Genomic DNA, 25,301 nt, shown 5'->3' with positions numbered 1-25,301 from the left:
GTGTACTGAGGGTTAAAGGAAGTGGGAGTCCTTTGTTGTTTTAGAAAAAAAAAAAAAAATTTTTTTTTTTTTCTTGGGTGATGTAATTTGGAGTTAACTGAAAATTTTTTCTTTATCTTTAAGGCTTTAGGGGACCAGATACTATTTGTAAACCGTCCTGATAAGAAGAAGATTCTTTTCTTCAATGATAAGAGCTGTCAGTTTTCTGTGGATGAAGGTGAGCCTTTCTGTATAGATAACTTTCTTTAATTTGCAGACATGTTACAAATTTAGGGTGACAGAATTTATAATATTTATAATACAATTATAACTTAAATTTTATAATACTGCTTTTTTAGCATTATCATCTCAACGCTAATAACTCCTATGTCTAATGTATTGTTTCTCACAATGCAGTTTGAAATGTGTAATTTGAAAGATTTTAGGTACAGTCATAGTATAGCAGTTCATGATTTCTTATGCTCATAGCTCAGCTGTACCAAACAGGAGTTTATTTCTTTATTTCTGTTGTTTTACAAATATTACTTCATATCTTGATATGAAAGCTTGTTTCAGGATGAGAAAAAGAATAAACTTTTTGTGGAGACTGATATTCTCTTAAATAACTTAGAATTTTTTGATTATCAAATTGGATAAGAAAGGAGATTAATTTTTTCTTTCTGGCAATTTTAGAGTTGTATGCTAAGCTATATGTTGTCTTGTACTAAATGTGTGATACTTATATTTTGGATTTTAGTTTAAAATATTTCATCAATATTTTCAAGTAAAATAGTAATTAAACAAGGGTTTAGTCATGAGAAATTTCTTTTCTATACAAGTAGATATTCTCATGTAAGCAAATATGTTTTACTCTAAATTTGTATTAATTTTGAAGTTTTATCAAAAGGCAAGAAAAGGATTGAATTATAAAATTTCAAAAGTGATACAAACTCCCAGCAAAATATTCTAAAAATATAGAGGGACATATAGTACGATAGTAGTATAGACTGCAAACAGTGAAACTATTGCTGTGCCAACCTGGTAGTCATATTGACTTTTTTTTTATGACATTAAATGAAAGAGTTTCTGTTAAATGAGTAATTTTGTATAAGAAGTGCATTTACAAATCTTGTCCCTATAGAGCCCAAACCTGTCTTGATTATGACTTGTAATTTGTACAGTAACCCTAAGGTTTTCTCTTATGTGTTATCTGGCTGTAGATAATCAGGCTTGTGGTGCTGTAGTTTTGTCAACCTAAGGTTACTTAGATGACCATGATTTTTTGTAGGAAATAGAATATTGTATTTTTGTGAAAATCCTCATCAAGAATACCTTGTATTGATATATAGTTGGTTCTCGATAAATGTTTGTTAATTAAATGAAATTTGCAAAGTATTCCGGCTCTTCTATAATGCCATTTCTAATAAATAAGGTAAGCTTCCTGTATGTAAACAAGATAGTAGTCAGCTCCTTCTGTACATTATAATGATAGGTGCTCATTTAAGAAAGATTTGGCTGAGCAATTTTTGTATTGCCTGAGTCTCTTTTACTTGGAATTTTGGTGTTATGTAAACTTTTATAATTGTCAAATTGATTTCTTTTAAAAACTGTATGGATGGACTTGACCTTTAAGTCCTTCTGGGTTTAAACAAAGAAACAACCGATTCCTTTATTCTTAAGCATAGTTAATCCATTTGAAGAAAATTTTCACAGTATTAAAAAAAACTTATCACAAGTATCACATGTTCAAATAGTTAAGGAAGATCTTACAATAAACAGCAGGTGTGCTTTTCCTTTCTCCAGTTCCAGTCCCTTTTTTTTTCTGGCAAGTAACTTAACTGGTTTTATTTTAGATTCTTCTGGTGGTTTTTCCCATCTGGCTAAATAATTTGCTTATACTGTTATTTCTTTATTTTTTTAACTTGAAACATTGTCTAATGACTTATTCTTTATCATCTCTCTGATTCCAACACCTATCTCTCTTTTCTACTTCCCAATATAGTACATCACTATTTTTAGTTTCTCTTTCATTTATCTTGGCACTTTCAACAATGTAAACCTTCTCAGTGGGAATTTTTAGTATTAAGTCTGCTCTCTAGATGGCAGCATAGTGTAGCATATCTGTTCTGGAAGTAGATGTTTAAATTGAGGCAAGTGTTTGATAGGAGAGAGATTGCAGTAGCTCTGTAAGAGTAGCATGAAACTGTAGGATTTCTTGATGGTATTTCATTGGAGAAATTTTAGGAGTACACTTGGATTTAGCAGTAACCCTCACAGTAGTCCTTACACTAAGCCATTGTGATTTTTGTGTGCCTTGTGTGTGCTTTCTGTGGATACTGTTGTTTTAACTTTGGTCAGTGTTTTCCTGTTTGTGTATTTTTTACCTACAGTTCTGTTCCTTAGTATTACCTGTTTTCATTTGCCATGTTGTATGGCCTTTTGCAAGGCTTAAATTCTTCCCATCTCCTCATTACTTGGCTGTAAAGACACAATGAGGACTTTCACTTTTTGCCCCTCAGATTATAAAAGTAATCATATATGCTTTTTAGTAAAATCCCACACATCTAGAAATAAGTGCTGTAAATAGTTTAGTGTTTATTTCTCTAGTTTACTTTCTCTATACTATAGGTATCCAGTGATGCTGTGTGGCTATTTATTTATTTTTAGGATATTATTTATTTTTATTATTTATTTATTTATTTTGGTTGTGCCAGGTCTTAGTTGCGGCACACGGGATGTTTGTTGTGGCATGTGGACTTCTTAGTTGCAGCATGCGGGATCTTTAGTTGCGGCATGCATGGGGAATCTAGTTCCCTGATCAGGGATCAAACCTGGGCACGCTGCATTGGGACCGCAGAGTCTTACCCACTGGACCACAGGGGAAGTCCCCCTGTGTGGCTATTTAGTATTCTGTTTTATAGGTGTGTCTGATGCATGGATTTTTAGACACTTAACATTGCTGCAGCAAATATCCTTACAGACCTGATATGGTGGATATATGTATATGTATTTTTTATGTTAATGAAACACCATATAAATCAGGAAAATATTGGGAAGGTAAACAATAAATTACTTTTGCATCTTTTAAAGATCTTTACTGCTATTGGTGAAATACATTACTAGATTTCTTAATATTGAACCATCCTTTTAGTCCTAGAATAACCCTTCTTTGGCGCCTGTATTTCTGCATTCCTTTTACTAATGTATTTAAGGATTTTTTCTTTTTTCTTTTTTTGTGTGCTTTCTCAGGGTTTAGTATGGGTATATGCTGGATTCATAAAAAGAGAAGTACAGATTTATATTTTTAAAATTTGTTTCAATATTTGTAATTGTTCAAGCACATTTATACATACTCAGATATAAGTGGAATATAAATGAAATACTGTTTACATTTTTATATAGAATTACCATTGAATGTGATAGCTACAAGTGAACTAATGAAGGTGTGATTCATTGGCAACTTACACACCATAATTGGTGTTTTCCTTAAGTGATAAAGAATGCTTGGTAAAGTTCTAAAAAATACAAGGTGTAGCTTTTCTGTGATTACAAAGGTTAATCATACTGTATTCATATACATTATACACTGTATATTCTTAGAAAATCAAGTGTGTATTAAACCAGTATAAGAAATACTTTGTTTACATACGTAAAACAGAATTGGGTTCTAGGCTCAGTTTATTATAAACTGGTATTTATCATTAATCTGTATACTTTCTAATAAAGATAGTTGGGAGGATGCAGGGTTTTTCAACCTTGGCAGTATTGATGTTTGGAGCCGGGTAATGTTTTTGGTGTCAGGGTTGTCACAGTGCCTTTTGGGATGATTAGCGGCATCCCTCCCTGCTCTAGATGCCAGTAGCTTACCTTTCCCCACAGTGTGACACCCAAAAATGTATCCAGACAGTACCAGAAGTTCCCTGAGGAGCAGAATTACCCAGGTTGAGAGTTATATTAAAGGTACAATTTATGTTTATAAAACAGAAATATTACGATATGTTGTCTTCAAGCTTTTTTTTGTGCCTTCCTTCATTCAGCACATTCAGTGATATGAGGGATAGCAAAGTGAATGAGATTTCTGTCCTTGAGCCCAGGCGGAGGGTGGAATGACATGGGTACACATATGGTACAACATGTCATACAGCATGTCACTGTGGTGTTCATACAGTGCTGTAGAGACCCTGGGGGTCACAGCCACCCACAGGGAACCTCAGGGGTAAGATGCCGTTCTTTTAGTTGAAAGTGTCGGTATTGCGTAAATCACTTATTTTAAAAACGGAGGTTTTTTGTTAATGATTTAAATTATGTGTTTCCAGAGGAGACCTATTGAAAACAGATGCATATCTTTTTTTATATATATAAATTTATTTATTTATTTATGGCTGTGTTGGGTCTTTGTTGTTACACATGGGCTTTCTCTAGTTGTGGCGAGCGGGGGCTACTCTTCATTGTGGTGTGCGGACTTCTCACTGTGGTGGCTTCTCTTGTTGCAGAGCACGGGCTCTAGGCGCGCGGGCTTCAGTAGTTGTGGCACGCGGGCTCAGTAGTTGTGGCTCACGGACTTAGTTGCTCCGTGGCATGTGGGATCTTCCTGGACCAGGGCTTGAACCCGTGTCCCCTGCATTGGCAGGCGGATTCTTAACCACTGCGCCACCAGGAAAGCCCACAGATGCATATCTTAACATTTGTCTTTCTCACTGTCCACCTGTCTGTCTTTTTTTGTATTTTATTTCTCAAAATAATTACGCTGATCAAGTTATTTGTTTTAGCTCACTAGGTGGCAGTCTTAGCTATAGAGAGGAAATGTTGAGTGGGCAAGCTTTCAGTCACACTGAAGATTCACCCTTCATTCTATCTGTGATAGAAGCAAATGTCCAAAAATGAGATATAGCATAAGTAAGGAGAAAGTCTATTGTGTAGTAATTAAAAAGAATTAAATAGATAAGTGAACCCAGAGTAGTTGGACCTAGGTATGTGTTTTATTTCACAGAGGTATTTATTTTCTTAAATCAGAATCTTATTCATTAGAGGCAATATAAATGCAGTGGTCAAGAGGATGGTCTGAGTAGTCGATCTGTAGGTTTAAATCTTGGCTCTGCTCCTTAGTAGCTTAGGCAAGATACTGCCTAGTAATACTTAACCCCTCTCTGTCTGAGATTCCTCATCTATAAAATAGGAAAAATGGTATCTGTACTTCAGTGGTCCTTATGGGGATTAAATGAGTTAATATAAATAAAAATGCTTAGAGCTTGGAATGGAACCTGGCACATAGTAAGAATAATAGTATCAGCAGGTTAGCTATTATTGGTAACATTAAAAATATAAAATAGTACCAAAATATTAGGTGTTTTAATCTTACTCATCTGGTTACTTTATTCAGCTATCTGGTTATTAACTCAGTGGATCTGTGGTTTTGCAGTTGGTTAGACAGGTAGCAGAGAAGCAGAGTCAGTTCAGTCGGAGTGCTGATGTGTGGCAGTGACATACTGTTAGGTGGTGTTCCTGTACGAAGTCCGATGACAATCTGACTGACCCCCCATTGCCGGTAACTTGTTCTGTTCTGCCTGGAAGCTTCAGCAATTTCAGCTTTATCCTTAGAATCTAGGACTCCTCCCAGTAGCTACTCCCCTGGGGCCCTGATGCTGTTTTAGGTCATTTTTTAATAGCTATGTGGTATTCCAGATAGGGACATACTTTTTTTTTTTTTCTTGTATAAACCACTCGATTTGTGGTATTTTATTTTATTTATTTTTTTCACACACACACACTGTATTTTATTTTTACAAGAGATAAATAGACTGACACCAAGCATTGTACATGGATGACCACAGCAAAAGCAACAATGATTGCAATTACCAAACATGAAACACACTCATACTAAGGGACATACTTTTTTTTTTTTTTTTTTAAGGGACATACTTTAAAACACTTTTTCTTATGCTCCACAAAGAGAAACTTAGTGTTTGTTTTATTTTTTTGCTATATGCTATTATAAATAATGCTCAGTCCTTGCACATAAATATATGTACACTTGCTTGATTATCTCCTTATTGTAGTTTTCTTAAAGTATAATTGGTGGGTCAAAAGATAAGGCATGTTTGAAAAAAATTTCAACAGCCTGCCTAATGCCCATCCTAAAGTTTGCACCAATTTTTGGGACCAATTTATATGTGAAGGTATCCATTTCTTTACCCTCACTAGATGTTTTTAGTTAACTTTGCCGGCCTCACAGAAAATACAGATTATCTTGATTTTAATTTGTATTTTCTTGCCGTGATTTTTATAAAATTTACACCAGTTTATTTCTCTTTGTACCTCTGTCAGTAAATCTGAGCATTTTCTGTCCCTACAAACATTAACAAGTAATTAAATTTGGGATCTTGTGAGATCCTGTTTCTAAAATTAGGCCCTGCCTTCCAGTGTTCATCTTAAGTATTTATACAGCTGTAATACATTTACACAGTAGATGTATTATTTAAATACTGCAACAGCATTGAGCTAAGGAAAGCCATGGATTAAAGTAGAAATGTTTCATTGAACCAAAGACATTGAAGAATTTTTATTCAGGTATTTTCCTCTGAATACAGCTCAAGTGATGTTTCTTTTAGCAAAAGGAAGTAGTTAAATTTTGTTTTAATGTCCTTTCAATTCCACTGTACTATGAAAATGTATAGTGTTGTATATTCTTTTTGGTGGTACAGTAACACAGACTGGCTTTCCAGACCATTCCTGTCATATTGCCTCTGTCATTGTGTCATAAGCGGCCTGAGGTATATAAGCTCTGTACACATCAGGTACAAAGTGAAAGTAGTTTCAGTCTTCAAGGAACTGAAATTTTGCAATGCTGGTAACACAGAGGTTTGGTAAAGAGTGAACTGAGTGAAGTTTAACACTGAGTGAAAGGTGTTTTTATTACATGTATCTTTTTCTCCTTACCTTTTTGTTATACAGAGAGAAGTACACAGTATAGTTGTTATACAGTTATATCACGTATTACTTATTCTAAATAGTGAATACAATTTTTACAAGTTGATAGTTAGAATTTAACGTCATATTTAAAATGTCAGAACTATTGTGTGTGACATAATTCCTTCAGCAGCTATGTAAATCTGACCTGTAAATTCCCTGATATGGTGTACATTTTAAAATAATTTTGTGTGCCTTTTTGGAATTAGATGTTTTTGTTGCTGACATGGAAGTTTGGCCTGAAGCTATTTTCTCTCATATATGCCTGATGTGAGCAGAGCTAGCCGTGTTAGTCACATTGTTCTCAAGGCTTGGCGAAGAGGTGGATAGTTGGGGGCTTGTAGCTTTCACTTAGCGAAAACTGGGGAGAGCACTGTTCCCGCTCTTGCAGCAACAACAAACCCTGGGCAGCTGCAGAGTTGCAGTTTTCTTGACTCCATCAGAGAGCTGAGGTTGCAGGGCAACCACCTAACCTGGAATCGAAGGAAAGGCAGGCACCTCCAAGAAAAGGTGGGATGCAAACACGTGTCTACCTGGCACAGGGAACATGAACACTTCTCAGAAGAATTCAGTTAAAATGTTTAATGACCTGCTAAACGCTTAGTGTGGACTAGCAAGCGAGTGTAGAACCCCTGGGGGCCGCAGACACATGGGAGTTCGCACCCACTCACAGGCTCTTCTCCGCAGACTGCCCTCGCTGCTTACAAAGCAGAGGCCAGGGTGGGGATACTGGCATTATAGGGCAGGTGTGGAGGAGGGGAGCAGTAGACGCTTCAGAAGAGACATGAAGCCCTGTCTGGCTTCTCCTTCCTCCCTGTCTCCCATGAGACAGAAGCCTTCAACTCCTGTGAGGAGAAAAGAAAGAAACACCCTCTACCTGGGGAAGGGAGGAATATATGCTGGGCCCAGAACTTTGGCAGAGGGGGCGGGTCAGGAACACTGAGAAGGCTACCCCCAGACACCTCGGAACATAGGGCTTGTCTAAGTGAAGCTGAGGCTTAATCGGAATATCAGAGAACTCCCACCCACCCCCATACAGGCTGACAGATTTGGAGTAACAGGTAGCAGTGGAATTCCGTGAGAGTCGCAAGAGCATGGAGGCTGACAGACCATCCAAGGTGCAGCATAGGGAAGACCTAAAAGAGCAGGTTGAGCAGACACTGAGGAAAAACCCTCTGGCAAAGCAGTCTCTACCCTAAACACAAGGTATGGCTGGAGGCATTTGGAGCCTGTGGTGCATTGTGGGTAACCATAGCAGCAACAGATTCCAAACCAAGTTCACATTCTGACAATAGAATGCCTCTACCTCCACACGCTGAAGGCCTAGCAGAAGGAAAGGCGTGCCCATTTCCCAGCACAAAAACTATTTACCTCAGTCTCAGCTGTCCTACAGAGGATATCCTGCTTTCAAAAAAATTATGAGGCATAAAAAGAAGCAAGGAAAAGCAAAGCACTTTTGAGACAAGGGAATTTACAGAACCAAATTCTTAGGACACAGATATTGGAACTGTCAGACATGGAATTTAAAATAACACTGGTTGATATGTTAAGGCCTCCAGTAGAAAAGGCAGACAGCATGCATGATCAGGTAGGATATTTCATCAGAGAGACATGATAAGAAAATCAAATGAAAATTCTAGAAATAAAAAGCACAGTAACAGAGACAAAAAATGCCTTTAGTAAGCTCATTAGTCAACTTGGCATAGCCAAGGAAAGAATCTGTAAACTGCAAGATAGGCCAGTACAAATTAAACTGAAATGCAGAGAGACAAATGTGAAGAAATACAGCAGAGCCTCCATTAGCTGTGAGATAACATCAAATGGTCTGAATTTATAATTAAAATCTCAGAAGGAGAAGAGAAAGAGAATGGGAGAGAAGAAATAATGGCTAAGTATTTTGTGAAATTAATGATAGACACCAAATCAGAGGTCCAGGAAGCTCAGAGAACATGAGGCAAGATAATCCCCCCAAAGAAACAAATGACAGAAAAAACACCTAAGCATATCATTTTCAAACTGCCAAAAACTGAAGGTGAAGAGAAAATATTGAAGTAGTCAGAGGAAAAAGCTCATTACAGAGGAAAAAAGAATTACAGCAGACTTGTCATTTGACCCTGTGCAAACCAAAACACAGTGCAGTGACATCTTTAAAGCACTAAAAGGGAAGAAGTTTTCAACACAGAATTCTGTACCCAGCAAAAGTAATCTTTAAAAAACGAAGGATAAATACTCTCTCAGAGGAATATTCTCTTCAGTATCACAGAAACTGAGAGAATTCACTGTCATCAGACCTGCATTACCAGAAATCCCTGAAGGAAGTTCTTCAAGCAGAGGGGATGTGATACTAGACAGAAGCTTGGATCTATACAAGGAAGTAAGTGTGCTGTAAATGGAATAAATGAAAGTAAATATAAAATTCATGTTTGTCTAATTAAAATTCTTAATTAAAAATTTTAATCACTCTGAAAGATAGCTGACTATGAAGCAGAAATATTAGACATGAATTTGTGTTTAGAGCATATGTAAAAGTAAAATTTATGACAGTAGCTCAAAGGTCAGGAGGGAATATACTATTACAACATCTTTACATATGATCTGGTATAATTTACTTGAAGTTAGGCTCTGGTTAGCTAAAGATGTGTATTGTAAACCCTAGGACAACCACTGAAACCATTAAAAAAAAGTATAGTTAACAGTACTATATTGTATAGTTGAAAGCTGCTAAGAGAGAAGGTTCACAAGAAAAAGGATTATCACTATGTGAGGCGATTTATGTTAACTGAACTTACTGTGGTAATCTTTTCACAATATATACATGTATCATATCATTATGTTATACATCTAAAATTAATACGGTGTTATATATCAATTACATATAGCTCCATAAAGAAAACTATAAGTAATAAGACAATAATAGAAAATGGAATCATAAAAATATATTTAGTTAATCCAGATGAGCACAGGAACAGAAGGAAAAAGGGAGTAGATGAAACAAATAGAAACAGTGAGCAAGATGATAGATTTTATTCCAACCACATTAAGTGATAATTATGTTAAATGTAAATCATCTAAACATACTAAGACAGATTTTCATCTGTCTAAACATACAAAATCATATAACATACTTTTCACTGTAAAATCATCTAAACACTCTAATTGAGATAGATGTAAATTGCCTAAACATAAGACAGATTTTCAGATTGGATGCAAATGCAAGACCCTAGTATACGCTGTCTATGAGAAACTTTATAAAAACGTGGGTTAAAAGTAAAAGAATATAAAATGATGTATCATGCAAACACTAATCAAAAGAAAGCTAGAGTATTAGTATCAGGCAAAGTAGTCTTCAGAACAGAGAAAATTACCGAGGATAAAGAGGAACATTACATAATGATAAAGGGTTCACTTCTCCAAGGATATATAATAGTCCTAAATATATGTATATTTAACAACAGAGCTTTAAAATACATGAGTTAAAAGTAGATACAGGACTTCCCTGGTAGTCCAGTGGGTGAGACTCCGCACTCCCAATGCAGGGGACCCAGGTTTGATCCCTGGTCGGGGAACTAGGTCCCGCATGCATGCTGCAACTAAAGATCCCATGTGCTGCAGCTAAGACCTGGTGCAGCCAAAATAAGTAAATAAATATATTAAAAATACAGCTATAACTGAAAGGAGAAATAGACAAACCCACAATTAAGACTGAATTTCACAGCACTGCTCTCTCAATAATTGATTGAACAAATAGATGGAAAATTAATAAGGATATGAAAGTCTTAAACAATACTATCAACCAACTTGACCTCATTGATATTTATAAAACAAGACTACCCAAAAACAGAATACATATGTTTTTCATTGTACATGGGATATTCACCAAGACAGATGGTATTCTAGGCCACAAAACCTTAATGAATTTAAAAGAATTGAAAGCATATAAAAGATGTGCTTGGATCATAATGGAATTAGGCTAGAAATCAGAGATATATTTGGAAATGCTCCAAAGTATTTGGAAATTAAATAACACTTTTAAATAACTCGTGGTTCAAGGAGGAAATCACAAGGGAAGTAAAAAAGTATGTTGAATTAAATGAAAGTGAAAGCACAAGATACCAAAATTCATGGGATGCAGCTACAGCAGTGCTTAAAGGGAAATAGAGCATTAAATGGTTACATTAAAAAAGGACATTACATTATGGATATACAACATTTTATTCATCCATTCATCAGTTGATGGGCATTTGACTTGTTTCTACTTTTTGGCTATTGTGAATAATGGTACTATGAACATTCATGTGCAAGTTTTTGTGTGGAAATAATTTTTCATTTCTCTTAAGTACATACCTAGGAGTGGAATTGCTGGATCATATGGTAATTCCAATGGCTAACTTTTGAGCAATTGCCATACTGTTTTGCAAAGTGGCTACATCATTTTACATTCCCACCAGCAGTGCATGAGGGTTCCAGTTTCTCCACATCATTGCTAACACTGATTTTAGCTGTCGTACTGGGTGTGAAATGGTATCTTATCGTAGTTTTGATTTACATTTCCCTAATGATGAGCATCTTTTTGCTTAATGACCATTTGTATATTGTCTTTTTTTATTTTTAAATTTTTTATTTATTAAAAAATTTTTATTTTTATATTGGAGTATAGTTGATTTACACTATTGTGTTAGTTTCAGGTGTACAGCAAAGTGATTCAGTTATACATGTATGTTATCTTTTGAGAAATGTCTGGTTAAATTCTTTACCTATTAAAAAAATTTTTTTATTATAGAATTTTTTTTCTGTGCTATACAACATATCCTTGTTGCTTATCTATTTTATATACAGTAGTTTTTGTATCTCTTAATCCCATCCCCCCAGCTTGCCCCTCTCCTCTTCCCTCCCCCCACTGGTAACCACTAGTTTGTTCTCTATATCTGTGGGTCTGTTTCTGTTTTCTTATATTCACTCGTTTTATTTTTTTAGATTTCACATATAAGTGATATCATACAGTATTTGTCTTTCTCTTTGTCTTACTTCATTTAGCACAATACCCTCCAGGTCCATCCATGTGGTTGCAAATGGCATTATTTCATTCTTTTTGTGGCTGAGTAGTATTCCATTGTATATATGTACCACATCTTCTTTATTCATCTGCTGATGGACACTTAGGTTGCTTCCATATCTTGGCTATTGTAAATAGTGCTGCTGTGACTATCGGGGTGCACATATCTTTTTGAATTAGTGTTTCATTTTCTTTGGATATATACCCAGGAGTGGAATTGTTGGGTCACATGGTAGTTATATTTTTAGTTATTTGAGGAACCTTCATACTGTTTTCCATAGTGGCTGTGCCAAGTTACATTCTCGCCAACAGCGTACAAGGGTTCCCTTTTCTCCACATCCTTAACAACATTTGTTATTTGTCATCTTTTGATGACAGCCATTCTGACAGGTGTGAGGTTATATCTTATTGTATTTTTTATTTGTATTTTCCTGACGATTAGAGATGTTGAGCATCTTTTCATGTGCCTGTTGGCCACCTGTATGTCTTCTTTGGAAAAATGTCTATTCAAGCTTCTGCTTATTTTTTAATCAGGTTGTTTATTTTTTTGATATTGAATTGATAGAGTTGTATGAACCATTTGTATATTTTGGATATCAACCCCTTATCTGTCATATTATTTGCAAGTATTTTTTCCCACTTGGTATGTTGTCTTTTCGTTTTGTCAGTGGTTTCCTTGGCTGTGCAAAATCTTTTAAGTTTAATTAGGTCTCATTTGTTTATTTTTTATTTATTTCTTTAACATCTTTTTTGGAGTATAATTGCTTTACATTGTGTTAGTTGCTGCTGTATAACAAAGTGAATCAGGAGGGCAGACAGCAGAAGCAAGAAGAACTACAATCCTGCATCCTGTGGAACAAAAACCACATTCACAGAAAGATAGACAAGATGAAAAGGCAGAGGGCAATGTACCAGCTGAAGGAACAAGATGAACCCCCAGAAAAACAACTAAATGAAGTGGAGATAGGAAACCTTCCAGAAAAAGAATTCAGAATAATGATAGTGAAGATGATCCAGGACCTTGGAAAAAGAATGGAGGCAAAGATCAAAAAGTTGCAAGAAATGTTTAACAAAGACCTAGAAGAATTAAAGAACAAACAAAGATGAACAGTACAATAACTGAAATGAAAAATACATGAGAAGGAATCAATAGCAGAAGAACGGATAAGTGACCTGGAAGGCAGAATGGTGGAATTCACTGACATGGAACAGGATAAAGAAAAAAGAATTAAAAGAAATGAAGACAGCCTGAGAGACCTTTGGGACAACACTAAACGCAACAGCATTCGCATTATAGGGGTCCCAGAAGGAGAAGAGAGAGAGAAAGGACCCGAGAAAATATTTGAAGAGATTATAGTCGAACACGTCCCTAACATGGGAAAGGAAATAGCCACCCAAGTCCAGGATGCACAGAGAGGCCCAGGCAGGAGAAACCCAAGGAGAAACACACCGAGACACATAGTAATCAAATTGACAAAAAGTAAAGACAAAAATTATTGAAAGCGATAAGGGAAAAATGACAAATAGTGTACAAGGGAACTCCCATAAGGTTAACAGCTGAGTTCTCAGCAGAAACTCTACAAGCCAGAAGGGAGTGGCATGATATATTTAAAGTGATGAAAGGGAAGAACATACAACCAAGATTACTCTACCCGGAAAGGATCTCATTCAGATTCAACGAAATCAAAAGCTTTACAGACAAGCAAAAACTAAGAGAATTCAGCACCACCAGACCAGCTCTACAGCAAATGCTAAAGGAACTTCTCTAAGTGAGAAACACAAGAGAAGAAAAGGACCTACAAAAACAAACCCGTAACAACTAAGAAAATGGTAATAGGAACATACATATCGATGATTACCTTAAACGTGAATGGATTAAATGCTCCAACCAAAAGACACAGGCTCACTGAATGGATACAAAAGCAAGACCCATATATAAGAGACCCACTTCAGACCTAGGGACACATACACACTGAAAGTGAGGGAATGGAAAAAGATATTCCATGCAAACAGAAATCAAAAGAAAGCTGGAGTAGGAATACTCATATCAGATAAAATAGACTTTAAAATAAAGAATGTTACAAGAGACAAGGAAGGACACTACATAATGATCAAGGGATCAATCCAAGAAGAAGATATAACAATTATAAATATATATGCACCCAACATAGGAGCCCCTCAATGCATAAGGCAACTGCTAACAGCTATAAAAGAGGAAATTGACAGTAACACAGTAATAGTGGGGGACTTTAACACCTCACTTACACCAATGTACAGGTCATCCAAACAGAAAAGTAATAAGGAAACAGAAGCTTTAAATGACACAATAGACCAGATAGATTTAATTGATATTTGTAGGACATTCCATCCAAAAACAGCAGATTACACTTTCTCCTCAAGTTCTCATGGAACATTCTCCAGGATAGATCACATCTTGGGTCACAAATCAAGCCTCAGTAAATTTAAGAAAAGTTGAAATCATATCAAGCATCTTTTCTGACTACAACACTATGAGATTAGAAATGAATTACAGGGGAAAAAAACGTAAAAAACACAATCACGTGGCGGCTAAACAATACGTTAATAAATAACCAAGAGATCACTGAAGAAATCAAAGAGAAAATAAAAAAATACCTAGAGACAAATGACAGTGAAAACATGACAATCCAAAACCTATGGGATGCAGCAAAAGCAGTTCTAAGAGGGAAGTTTATAGCTATACAAGCCTACCTCAAGAAACAAGAAAAATCTCAAACATTCTAACCTTACACCTAAAGGAACTAGAGAAAGAAGAACAAACAAAACCCAAAGTTAGCAGAAGGAAAGAAATCATAAAGATCAGAGCAGACATAAATGAAATAGAAACAAAACAATAGCAAAGATCAATAAAACTAAAACCTGGTTCTTTGAGAAGATAAACAAAATTGATGAACGATTAGCCAGACTCATCAAGAAAAAAAGGGAGAGGACTCAAATCAATAGAATTAGAAATGAAAAAGGAGAAGTTACAACAGACATACAGAAATACAAAGCATCCTAAGAGACTACTACAAGCAACTGTATGCCAATAAAATGGACAACCTGGAAGAAATGGACAAATTCTTAGAAAGGTATAACCTTCCAAGACTGAACCAGGAAGAAACAGAAAATATGAACAGACGAATCACAAGTAATGAAATTGACACTGTGATTAAAAATCTTCCAACAAACGAAAGTCCAGGACCAGATGGCTTCACAGGTGAATTCTATCAAACATCTAGAGAAGAGCTAACACCCATCCTTCTCAAACTCTTCCAAAAAATTGCAGAGGAAGGAACACTCCCAAACTCATTCTATGAGGCCACCCTCACCCTGATACCAAAACCAGACAAAGATACTACAAAAAAAGAAAATTACAGATCAATATCACTGATGAACATAGATGCAAAAATCCTCAACAGAATACTAGCAAACAGAATCCAACAACACATTAAAAGGATCATACACTATGATCAAGTGGGATTTATCCCACAGATGCAAGTATTCTTCAATATATGCAAATCAATCAATGTGATACATCATATTAACAAATTGAAGAATAAAACCATATGATCATCTCAATAGATGCAGAAAAAGCTTTTGACAAAATTCAACACTGATTTATGATAAATACTCTCCAGAAAGTGGGCATAGAGGGAACCTACCTCAACATAATAAAGGCCACATATGACAAACCCACAGCAAACATCATTCTCAGTTGTGAAAAACTGAAAGCATTTCCTCTAAGACCGGGAACAAGACAAGGATGTCCACTCTCGCCACTGTTATTCAACATAGTTGTGGAAGTCCTAGCCACAGCAATCAGAGAAGAAAAAGAAATAAAAGGAATCCAAATCGGAAAAGAAGAAATAAAACTGTCACTGTTTGCAGATGACATGATACTATACATAGAGAATCCTAAACATGCCACCAGAAAACTACTAGAGCTAATCAATGAATCTGGTAAAGTAGCAGGATACAAAATTAATGCACAGAAATCTCTTGCATTCCTAAACACTAATGATGAAAACTCTGAAAGAGAAATTAAGGAAACACTCCCATTTACCATTGCAACAAAAAGAATAAAATACCTAGGAATAAACCTACGTAAGGAGACAAAAAGACTTGTATGCAGAAAACTATAAGACACTGATGAAAGAAATTAAAGATGATACCAACAGATGGAGAGATATACCATGTTTTTGGATTGGAAGAATCAATATTGTGAAAATGGCTGTACTACCCAAAGCAATCCACAGATTCAATGCAATCCCTATCAAATTACCAGTGGCATTTTTTTTTTTACAGAACTAGAACAAAAAATCTTAAAATTTGTATGGAGACACAAAAGACCCTGAATAGCCAAAGCAGTCTTGAGGGAAAAAAACAGAGCTGGAAGAATCAGACTCCCTGACTTCAGACTGTACTACAAAGCTACAGTAATCAAGACAATATGGTACTGGCACAAAAAACGGAAATATAGATCAATGGAACAGGATAGAAAGCCCAGAGATAAGCACCTGTGGTCAACCAGTCTATGACAAAGGAGGCAAGGATATAGGAGAAAAGACAGTCTCTTCAATAAGTGGTGCTGGGAAATCTGGACAGCAGGTAAAAGAATGAAATTAGAAGACTCCCTAACACCATACACAAAAATAAACTCAAAATGGATTAGAGACCTAAATGTAAGACTGGACACTATAAAACTCTTAGAGAAAAACTTAGGAAGAACACTCTTTGACATAAATCATAGCAAGATCTTTTTTGATCCACCTCCTAGAGTAATGGAAATAAAAACCAAAATAAACAAATGGGACCTAATGAAACTTAAAAGCTTTTGCAAAGCAAAGGAAACTACAAACAAGATGAAAAGATAACCCTCAGAATGGGAGAAAATATTTGCAAATGAATGAACGGACAAAGGATTAATGTCCAAAATATAAACAGCTCATGCAGCTCAATATTAAAAAAACAAACAACCCAATTGAGAAATGGGCAGAAGACCTAAATAGACGTTTCTCCAAAGAAGACATACAGATGGCCAAGAAGCACATGAAAAGCTGCTCAACATCACTAATTATTAGAGAAATGCAAATCAAAACTGCAATGAGGTATCACCTCACACTAGTTAGAACGGACATCATCAGAAAATGTACAAACAACAAATGCTGGAGAGGGTGTGGCGAAAAGGGAACCCTCCTGCACTCTTGGTAGGAATGTAAATTGATACAGCCACTATGGAGAACAGTATGGAGGTTCCTTAAAAAACTAAAAATAGAACTACCATACGACCCAGCAATCCCACTACTGGGCATATACCCAGAGAAAATCATAATTCAAAAAGACACATGCACCCCAATGTTCATTGCAGCACTATTTACAATAGCCAGGTCATGGAAGCAACCTAAATGCCCATTGACAGACAAATGGATAAAGAAGATGTGGTACATATCTACAATGGAATATTACTCAGCCATAAAAAGGAATGAAATTGGGTCATTTGTAGAGACGTGGATGGATTTAGAGACTGTCATACAGAGTGAAGTAAGTCAGAAAGGGAACAACAAATATTGTATATTAACTCATATATGTGGAACCTTGAAAAATGGTACAGATGAACTGGTTTGCAGGGCAGAAATAGAGACACAGATGTAGAGAACAAACGTGTGGACACCAAGGGGGGAAAGTGGTGGTGGGGGGGTGGTGGTGTGATGAATTGGGAGATTGCGCTTGACATGTATACACTAATATGTATAAAATGGGTAACTAATAAGAACCTGCTGTATAAAGAAATAAATAAAATTCAAAAATTCGAAAAATAAAAGTGAATCAGCTGTATGTATACATATATCCCCATATCCCCTCCCTCTTGCATCTCCCTCCCACCCTCCCTATCCCACCCATCTAGGTGGTCACAAAGCACCAAGTTGATCTCCCTGTGCTATGCGGCTGCTTCCCACTAGCGATCTATTTTTCATTTGGTAGTGTATATATGTCAGTGCTACTCTTTCACTTCGTCTCAGCTTACCCTTCCCCCTCCCCGTGTCCTCAAGTCCATTCTCTACGTCTGCGTCTTTATTTCTGTCTTGTCCCTAGGTTCTTCAGAACCATTTTTTTTTTAAGATTCCATATATATGTATTAGCATATGCTATTCGTTTTTCTCTTTCTTACTTACTTCACTCTGTATGACAGACTCTAGGTCCATCCACCTCACTACAGATAACTCAAATTTCGTTTCTTTTTATGGCTGGGTAATATTCCATTGTATATATGTGCCACATCTTCTTTATCCATTCATCTGTCGATGGACACTTAGGTTGCTTGCATGTCCTGGCTATTGTAAATAGAGCTGCAGTGAACATTGTGGTACATGACTCTTTTTGAATTATGGTTTTCTCAGGTATATGCCCAGTAGTGGGATTGCTGGGGCATATGGCACTTCTATTTTTAGTTTCTTAAGGAACCTCCATACTGTTCTCCATAGTGGATGTATCAATTTACATTCCCACCAACAGTGCAAGAGGGTTCCCTTTTCTCCACACCCTCTCCAGCATTTATTGTCTGTAGATTTTTTGATGATGGTCATTCTGACTGGTGTGAGGTGATACCTCATTGTAGTTTTGATTTGCATTTCTCTAATGATTAGTGATGTTGAGCATTCTTTCATGTATTTGTTGGCAATCTGTATATCTTCTTTGGAGAAATGTCTGTTTAGGTCTTCTGCCCATTTTTGGATTGGGGTGTTCGTTTTTTTGGTATTGAGCTGTATGAGCTGCTTGTAAATTTTGGAGATTAATCCTTTGTCAGTTGCTTCATTTGCAAATATTTTCTCCCATTTTGAGGGTTGTCTTTTCATCTTGTTTATGGTTTCCTTTGCTGTGCAAAAGCTGTTAAGTTTCATTAGGTCCCATTTATTTTTGTTTTTATTTCCGTTTCTCTAGGAGGTGGGTCAAAAAAGAATCTTGCTGTGATTTATGACATAGAGTGTTCTGCCTATGTCTTCCTCTAAGAGTTTTATAGTGTTTGGCCTTAGATTTAGGTCTTTAATCCATTTTGAGTTTATTTTTGTGTGTGGTGTTAGGGAGTGTTCTAATTTCATTCTTTTACAGGTAGCTGTCCAGTTTTCCCAGCACCACTTATTGAAGAGGCTGTCTTTTCTCCATTGTATATTCTTCCCTCCTTTATCAAAAATAAGGTGACCATATGTGCGTGGGTTTATCTCTGGGCTTTCTGTCCTGTTCCATTGATCTATATTTCTGTTTTTTGTGCCAGTACCATCTTGTCTTGATTACTGTCACTTTGTAGTATAGTCTGAAGTCCGGAAGCCTGATTCCTGCAGCTCCATTTTTCTTTCTCAAGATTGCTTTGGCCATTCGGGGTCTTTTGTGTTTCCTTACAAATTGTGAAATTTTTTGTTTTAGTGCTGTGAAAAATGCCATTGGTAGTTTGATAGGGATTGCATTGAATCTGTTTATTGCTTTCGGTAGTATAGTCATTTTCACAGTGTTGATTCTTCCAATCCAAGAACATGGTATATCTCTCCATCTGTTAGTATCATCTTTAATTTCTTTCATCAGTGTCTTATAGTTTTCTGCATACAGGTCCTTTTTGTCTCCTTAGGTAGGTTTATTCCTAGGTATTTAATTTTTTTTGTTGCAGTGGTAAATGGGAGTGTTTCCTTAATTTCTCTTTCAGATTTTTCATCATTAGTGTATAGGAATGCAAGAGATTTCTGTGCATTAATTTTGTATCCTGCTACTTTACCAGATTCATTGATTAGCTCTAGTAGTTTTCTGGTGGCATGTTTAGGATTCTCTATGTATAGTATCATGTCATCTGCAAACAGTGACCACTTTACTTCTTCTTTTCCGATTTGGATTCCTTTTCTTTCTTTTTCTTCTCTGACTGCTGTGGCTAAAACTTCCAATACTATGTTGAATAATAGTTGTGAGATTGGACAACCTTGTCTTGTTCCTGATCTTAGAGGAAGGAGACTAGGATGCCTAGATCTTGGTTTCTAAATACCATTCTCCAGTAAAAGGAGTCAGGACTCCTTGGCAAAGAGTTGATTCCAAGTTTGGGGAAATGCAAGATGAGCTTGGAACATGTTTTGGTACCAGAAAGTAAGAGAATGCTCAAAAAAACCCCAAACAACAAAAAAGGGAAGCAAGTCAGAAAGAGCCAGGGACAATTTGAAGCGACTCAATGACCAAAGCCAGGATATTTGAACAAGAAAATAAATAATGATAGTAATGAGTTATAATCCATGAAATAAAATAAATATCCATGAATCCATACTAAGTTAACAATTGAATAAATAGATTGGATCGAGAATCCAATCCATTTATTCAGTAGTCTTCCTTATAGTAGAATTCTAATCCATACGTATGAAAGGAATCATGGAAGTAACATGCCATTAGGCAAACCCACAAGTATCAGTTGTTGTAGGCACGAGCCATCAATGGATGCTGAAATTAGTGAGCTAACGTGTGCTGAGAAACAGGGTGTTTAGGCATAGTCTCAGATCTCCCCACAGGGTGCTTATTAATTACAAAGGGAAAAATAACAGCTTCATGGTGGAGAAATCTGACAGACACCACCTTAACCAGTGATCATTCTAACAGCCCCAGTAATAAGACATGTGAACATCATGGACCCTTGATGTTAGGTCCTGAGAAGGGCACAATGTCTTCTCTGTGATGTTCTTGCCCAAAATGTATAACCTCAATTTAATCACAAGGAAATAGCAGACAACCGCACATTGAAGGCCGTTGTATAAAATAACTACAGAAACTCCTCAGAAGTGTCATGGTCCTGAGAGATGAGGAGACACTGGGCACACTTAGAGCCTGGAGCAAGGAGACACGGCAGCTAAACAGAGTGGAATCCCGGGTGGGGTGCCGGACCAGGTCGACCAGGACGGGGACGCAAGTGCTAAAACTGGTGACATGTGAATAAGGTCTGTAGATTAGTTAATAGGCTTGTATTACTAGTTTAGATAATTTTACTAAGATCATATACAATGTTAACATTAGGGAAAGCTGGGCAAAGCCTGTACCGGAGTTCTGTGTACTAATGTTGCAACTCTTCTGTCAATGTAAAATTATTTTAAAATAAAAAACTTTAAAAAATGTAAAAAGAAAAGAGATACTCTGTGATGCCCAGAGAATAACATTTCATACGTTCAGTGATCAAATTGTTGAGGATGTGCTAAATTCAGTGCCTACCATAGTAGGAAACTTATGAAATAGAATATCCGCTCCCGAGGAGCTTGTAGCCCTTCAAGGGGCTGAGAAAGTCATGCAAACAATTGATTGTCATCTGTTAACTGGTTTCTGTAATCTATGCAGATGAAAGTTCAGGGAGCATATAGGAAAAAGAGCTCCTAATGTATTGAAAGAAATTAAAATTTTTTTTTATTTAGAGATGTTTTGGATTGAAATAACTTTGTGCCCAGGTTGAATTCTTTGTAGTAGGTTGTCACTTTTGCATTTGGTCACCGTCAGCAAAAAGCTTTTCAGTGTGTGGCAGAAAACAGATTTCCTAAGTATCACTGGAGCCCCAGCTGTTAGAGCGTCATTTGCTTCATGTAATACGTATTGAAATAGGAAAGAGGAGAACAGTCTGGTCCAGCACAGTATCACGTGCCTACTTTGTTTACAGCTTGTGAATGGACCACTCTCCATTCTCACTTTTTACCTGAAAGTAAGGCAGGGGGCGGTGCCGGCGCCACCTGGATTAGGCCTCTGGGATGCCTTGCCGGGGAGGAGGGTGGGGATGGGGGTAGGTGGTGTCGTGTGTGAGGTCTCTGGTGAGCAGGAGGCCCAGCCCCAGCCTCAGGGCACCCAGCGAACTTTCCTTTTTCACCATCCAGAGTACAAATGTCTTATGATTTGCCATCATAAGACATTTTTTGTGTGTTGGAAAGTAGATGTTAATAATGAAGTGAAACCTGGTTATTTGAGCCTGTCTTTAGGGACAGAATTTAAGATGCATACGAGTTTAATTCTGGACATGTCCCAATTATGATCTCTTTTGGTTGCAGAAGTGGTGGTGTGGCAGAGGGGCCGGGGTCTCTGAGAACAAGGAGTAGGCTGGATGGAAGGCCTTTCTCCTCTGTCTTCCAGGGCATGTGAGACAGTGTTACTGTCTCAGTATTCGTCCCCTTACTTTCATGACCTCTTAGTCACCCATCCCCCATTTATTTGATTTCAAAAGGCCTTTTTTGCAAATAAGCTGTTGTAACTCCTCAGTCCGTATAAAACTTTGGTTCCTCATCTCCCTGTGTGTTTCTCTTCTCCTGTAGGAGAGGAAGTGGGGTATACTGAGCTCATGAGAGATGATCAGGAATTTGAACTATTTCAATGGAGAACTGATTTCTGGAATTAAAGGAGAGGGTCAACTGCGTTTCTTCCCAGGAAAGCTGGGAGGCTCAATCACATGGCCCTTCATTTATAGGCTCTAAAAATAGAGCAGTGCTGATCTGGTCTGTAGGGATGCAGTTCGTGTTCCCAGGCCCTCCTGCTGCTCTGTGTCCAGCATCTGAACGTTCCTGTCTTCCTTTGTTTTTACAATGAAATCTCACATGTGCTAATTGAGATCAGAGGAGATAATATTGAAGCCTGATTTCGATCACACTGAGATGTTATAGCTTGTAAACATCTATTGTACAGTAACTACTGTCTTGTTGGCACAGAGTTTCAGAAACTGTGGAGGAGTGTCACTGTGGATTCAATGGATGAGGAGAAAATTGAAGAGTATCTGAAGCGACAGGGTATTTCTTCCATGCAGGAATCTGGACCAAAGAAAGTGGTATGTACTCTCTAGAAGAAAATGTAATCCTCTGCTCTTTGAACTGTTAGCCTGCTTCCTGTGCAGCTCTCGGAAGAGCAGGTAGGTAGGTAGTTCTCCCTTCCTGTTTTTTCTGTGTCCTAATCCCGTGACCTTGGTCAGGTGCATTCAGATCGCGTCCGGTATATTGAGGGCCAGCGGATCTCTTTGCCCTCAGGTGCTGCTCGCCAGGTATGTGAGAGCCTCCCCGCTCCAGCCGCTGTCCGGCAGTCAGTGCCTGCTCTTAAGCTCCAGCCATAGGACGCGTGGTGCCCACGTGTTGTCCTCCCAGTTTCTGCCAGGGGCTTGCTTCATCGTCTGGCCTTTATGATCTTCATCCCACCCCCCAACCCCTCTTGCTCCCGGAGCCCAGTGGTCTCGGTGCCTGGCTTTGCCTGAGCCCTGATCACATTGAATTATCCTTGTTGACTTTCAGATCCCTTAGGAACCAGATATTACTGTCCTTACAGCCCCCGAATCCTGCTCATTGGAGGGATTTGTAATTGAATGAAGACCCGTGAATTCCTTGTACCAGCTAACCAGCTCTCTGCAGTCCAGGGACAAAGCCAGGATGATAAATATTTCACTAACACCCTCCTTCCCTTGTCCACCATCATGCCTTGTAGCTTGCCTTGTTTGTGACTTTGTGTTTTATTCAGTGACGTTTTAGGACTCCTTTAAAAGGGAAAATTCCTTGCCAGTGATCTCCAAGAATTAGTGTGATTGCAGCACTTCGTGGTTTCCTGTCATTGCTTAGTTTGTTAATATTATGTGATATTAGGATTTCAAGTATACAGTGAAGAACAGAGGATAATATTTAACAAATCTTTCTGTGTTCATCCACTTCCTAATTTGCCCATATCTCTATATTTTGCTGTATTTGCTTCAGGTCTTTGTTTTATTGGTAATTAATGGTGGATAAAATTTTAAACCTGATAACATAGATGAAAAACAAAACAGATTTACTGCCTCTCTTTTTATCCACTTCGTGCCTACAATAGTTCTGGTTAGTTTTCGTGCCAGCCCATTTATTCCAGGTGGAGGTATGCACTTCACTGTAACAGAAAGCCCTGGTTTGTGTTTTTGAACCAGGATTGTGTGGATTGGTGTGTGTGAGGCTGGGCTGCAGAACAGAAAAAAGGTCACAAACCCTGCATCTCTTTGCTGCTGGTTTCTGGGGCATCTTTTGTAAATCCTCCCCATATTACCGCTCTGAGTAGCTGTTGTTTCTAACTGTCTTTACCTTTTCCTGTAGGCTCCTATTCAGAGAAGGAAAAAGCCAGCTTCACAGAAAAAGCGACGGTTTAAAACTCACAATGAGCACTTGGCCGGGGTGCTGAAGGACTACTCTGACATCACTCCTGGCAAGTAGTGAACAGTTTTGTCTGAGAGCAGAGTTACAAAGTCAAGATCTTCCTTGTTGACGCTGGGATCTGAAGACTGACCGTCTTCCCATTCTACTTCTTAGGACCAAGGACAGGAGCAGTTCAGTTTACAGAACTAGTGCAAATTACCAAACTCGAAGCTTATTTTCATTAATGGGCTAATGAGAAATGTTATGTCCCCTGTTAACCTCCTGTTACTTCTTGGGGGAAAGGCGCTCAGCATGGCATGCAGGTGTCTTTGCTATTTATCTCTACTTCTAAGTGGTTCCTGGTTCCATTTTCCCTTTCATTACCTTAGAACAAGTTTGCCGATAGTCTTGAATGCAGTATTTGTTTATTCCAAAAGAGCATATTTATAATAAAATCGTTGTAGAAGGAGCTCTGAGGTGTCAGTGAGTTCAGTTTGCTTCTTTCCATTCTTGGCAGTGACGGGTGGCAGCTCGTCTTTGAGTCCCACAGGTGGTGTCTGGAATGCGTCGGAGACTGAGGTCTGGGCTGCGTTGCTGAGCGTGTGGGTTTCACAGTTGGAACCCAAGGTGTGCCTCTTGGTAGCAGGTGAAGCAGTAAAGGTACACCACATGTGATTTTTTAATGCTTGCTTTTAAAAGGATAAATCAGTATTTAGCCTCTTGGATTTCTCAAGTCATGTTCTCATGCCATCTCCAGCAAGGATGAAGACATGACTGTGTCCCAGCCCTGATGGGGCTTGGCCCTGAGGTTCTTCTTTCAGAGACTCCGTCTCCCAGTCACTGGCTGAGCTCAGGAGAGCTGCTGTCACACATGTGGGTTAAGAGTTGTGGTGACTTTTGGGGAAATCTGTGGTCATTCCATCATTCTATGGTAAACTACCCATTTTCCTTATCTGTGCTTGTTTTATGGTCTGTGGTGGCCCTTTGGGGTGATTGTTATGGTTCTCATATCACATTGTAGTAGATTATAAAAGCAAGGTTTGGTGTTCTCAAAAAAGGTATTATGATAGCCCAAAGCAGTAAGTACTTTGTGCAGATGACAGGGAGCCTTTTTGCTGTTTTAGTTTTTATCCTTTTTGTTTACTTCTCATCCATTTTCA

General features: G+C 37.6%; 1 protein-coding gene across 1 annotated transcript in view; it reads left to right on the top strand.

Moving 5' to 3' along the window:
* GTF2E2 (general transcription factor IIE subunit 2) overlaps window positions 1-24,615 on the top strand; it is a 62,204-nt gene extending 37,589 nt beyond the window's left edge. Inside the window, exons 6-8 of the mRNA XM_036838923.1 lie at window positions 124-217; window positions 22,714-22,829; window positions 24,103-24,615. Coding sequence (XP_036694818.1) covers window positions 124-217; window positions 22,714-22,829; window positions 24,103-24,219 — 327 coding nt within the window. The 3' untranslated portion in view covers window positions 24,220-24,615. The remainder of the gene's footprint in view (window positions 1-123; window positions 218-22,713; window positions 22,830-24,102) is intronic.
* Window positions 24,616-25,301: the final 686 nt, after the last annotated feature.

This window comes from Balaenoptera musculus, chromosome 21 (genome assembly GCF_009873245.2).
Source record: "Balaenoptera musculus isolate JJ_BM4_2016_0621 chromosome 21, mBalMus1.pri.v3, whole genome shotgun sequence".
Classification (NCBI taxonomy): domain Eukaryota; kingdom Metazoa; phylum Chordata; class Mammalia; order Artiodactyla; family Balaenopteridae; genus Balaenoptera; species Balaenoptera musculus.
This window is presented reverse-complemented; position numbering and strand designations above follow the sequence as displayed.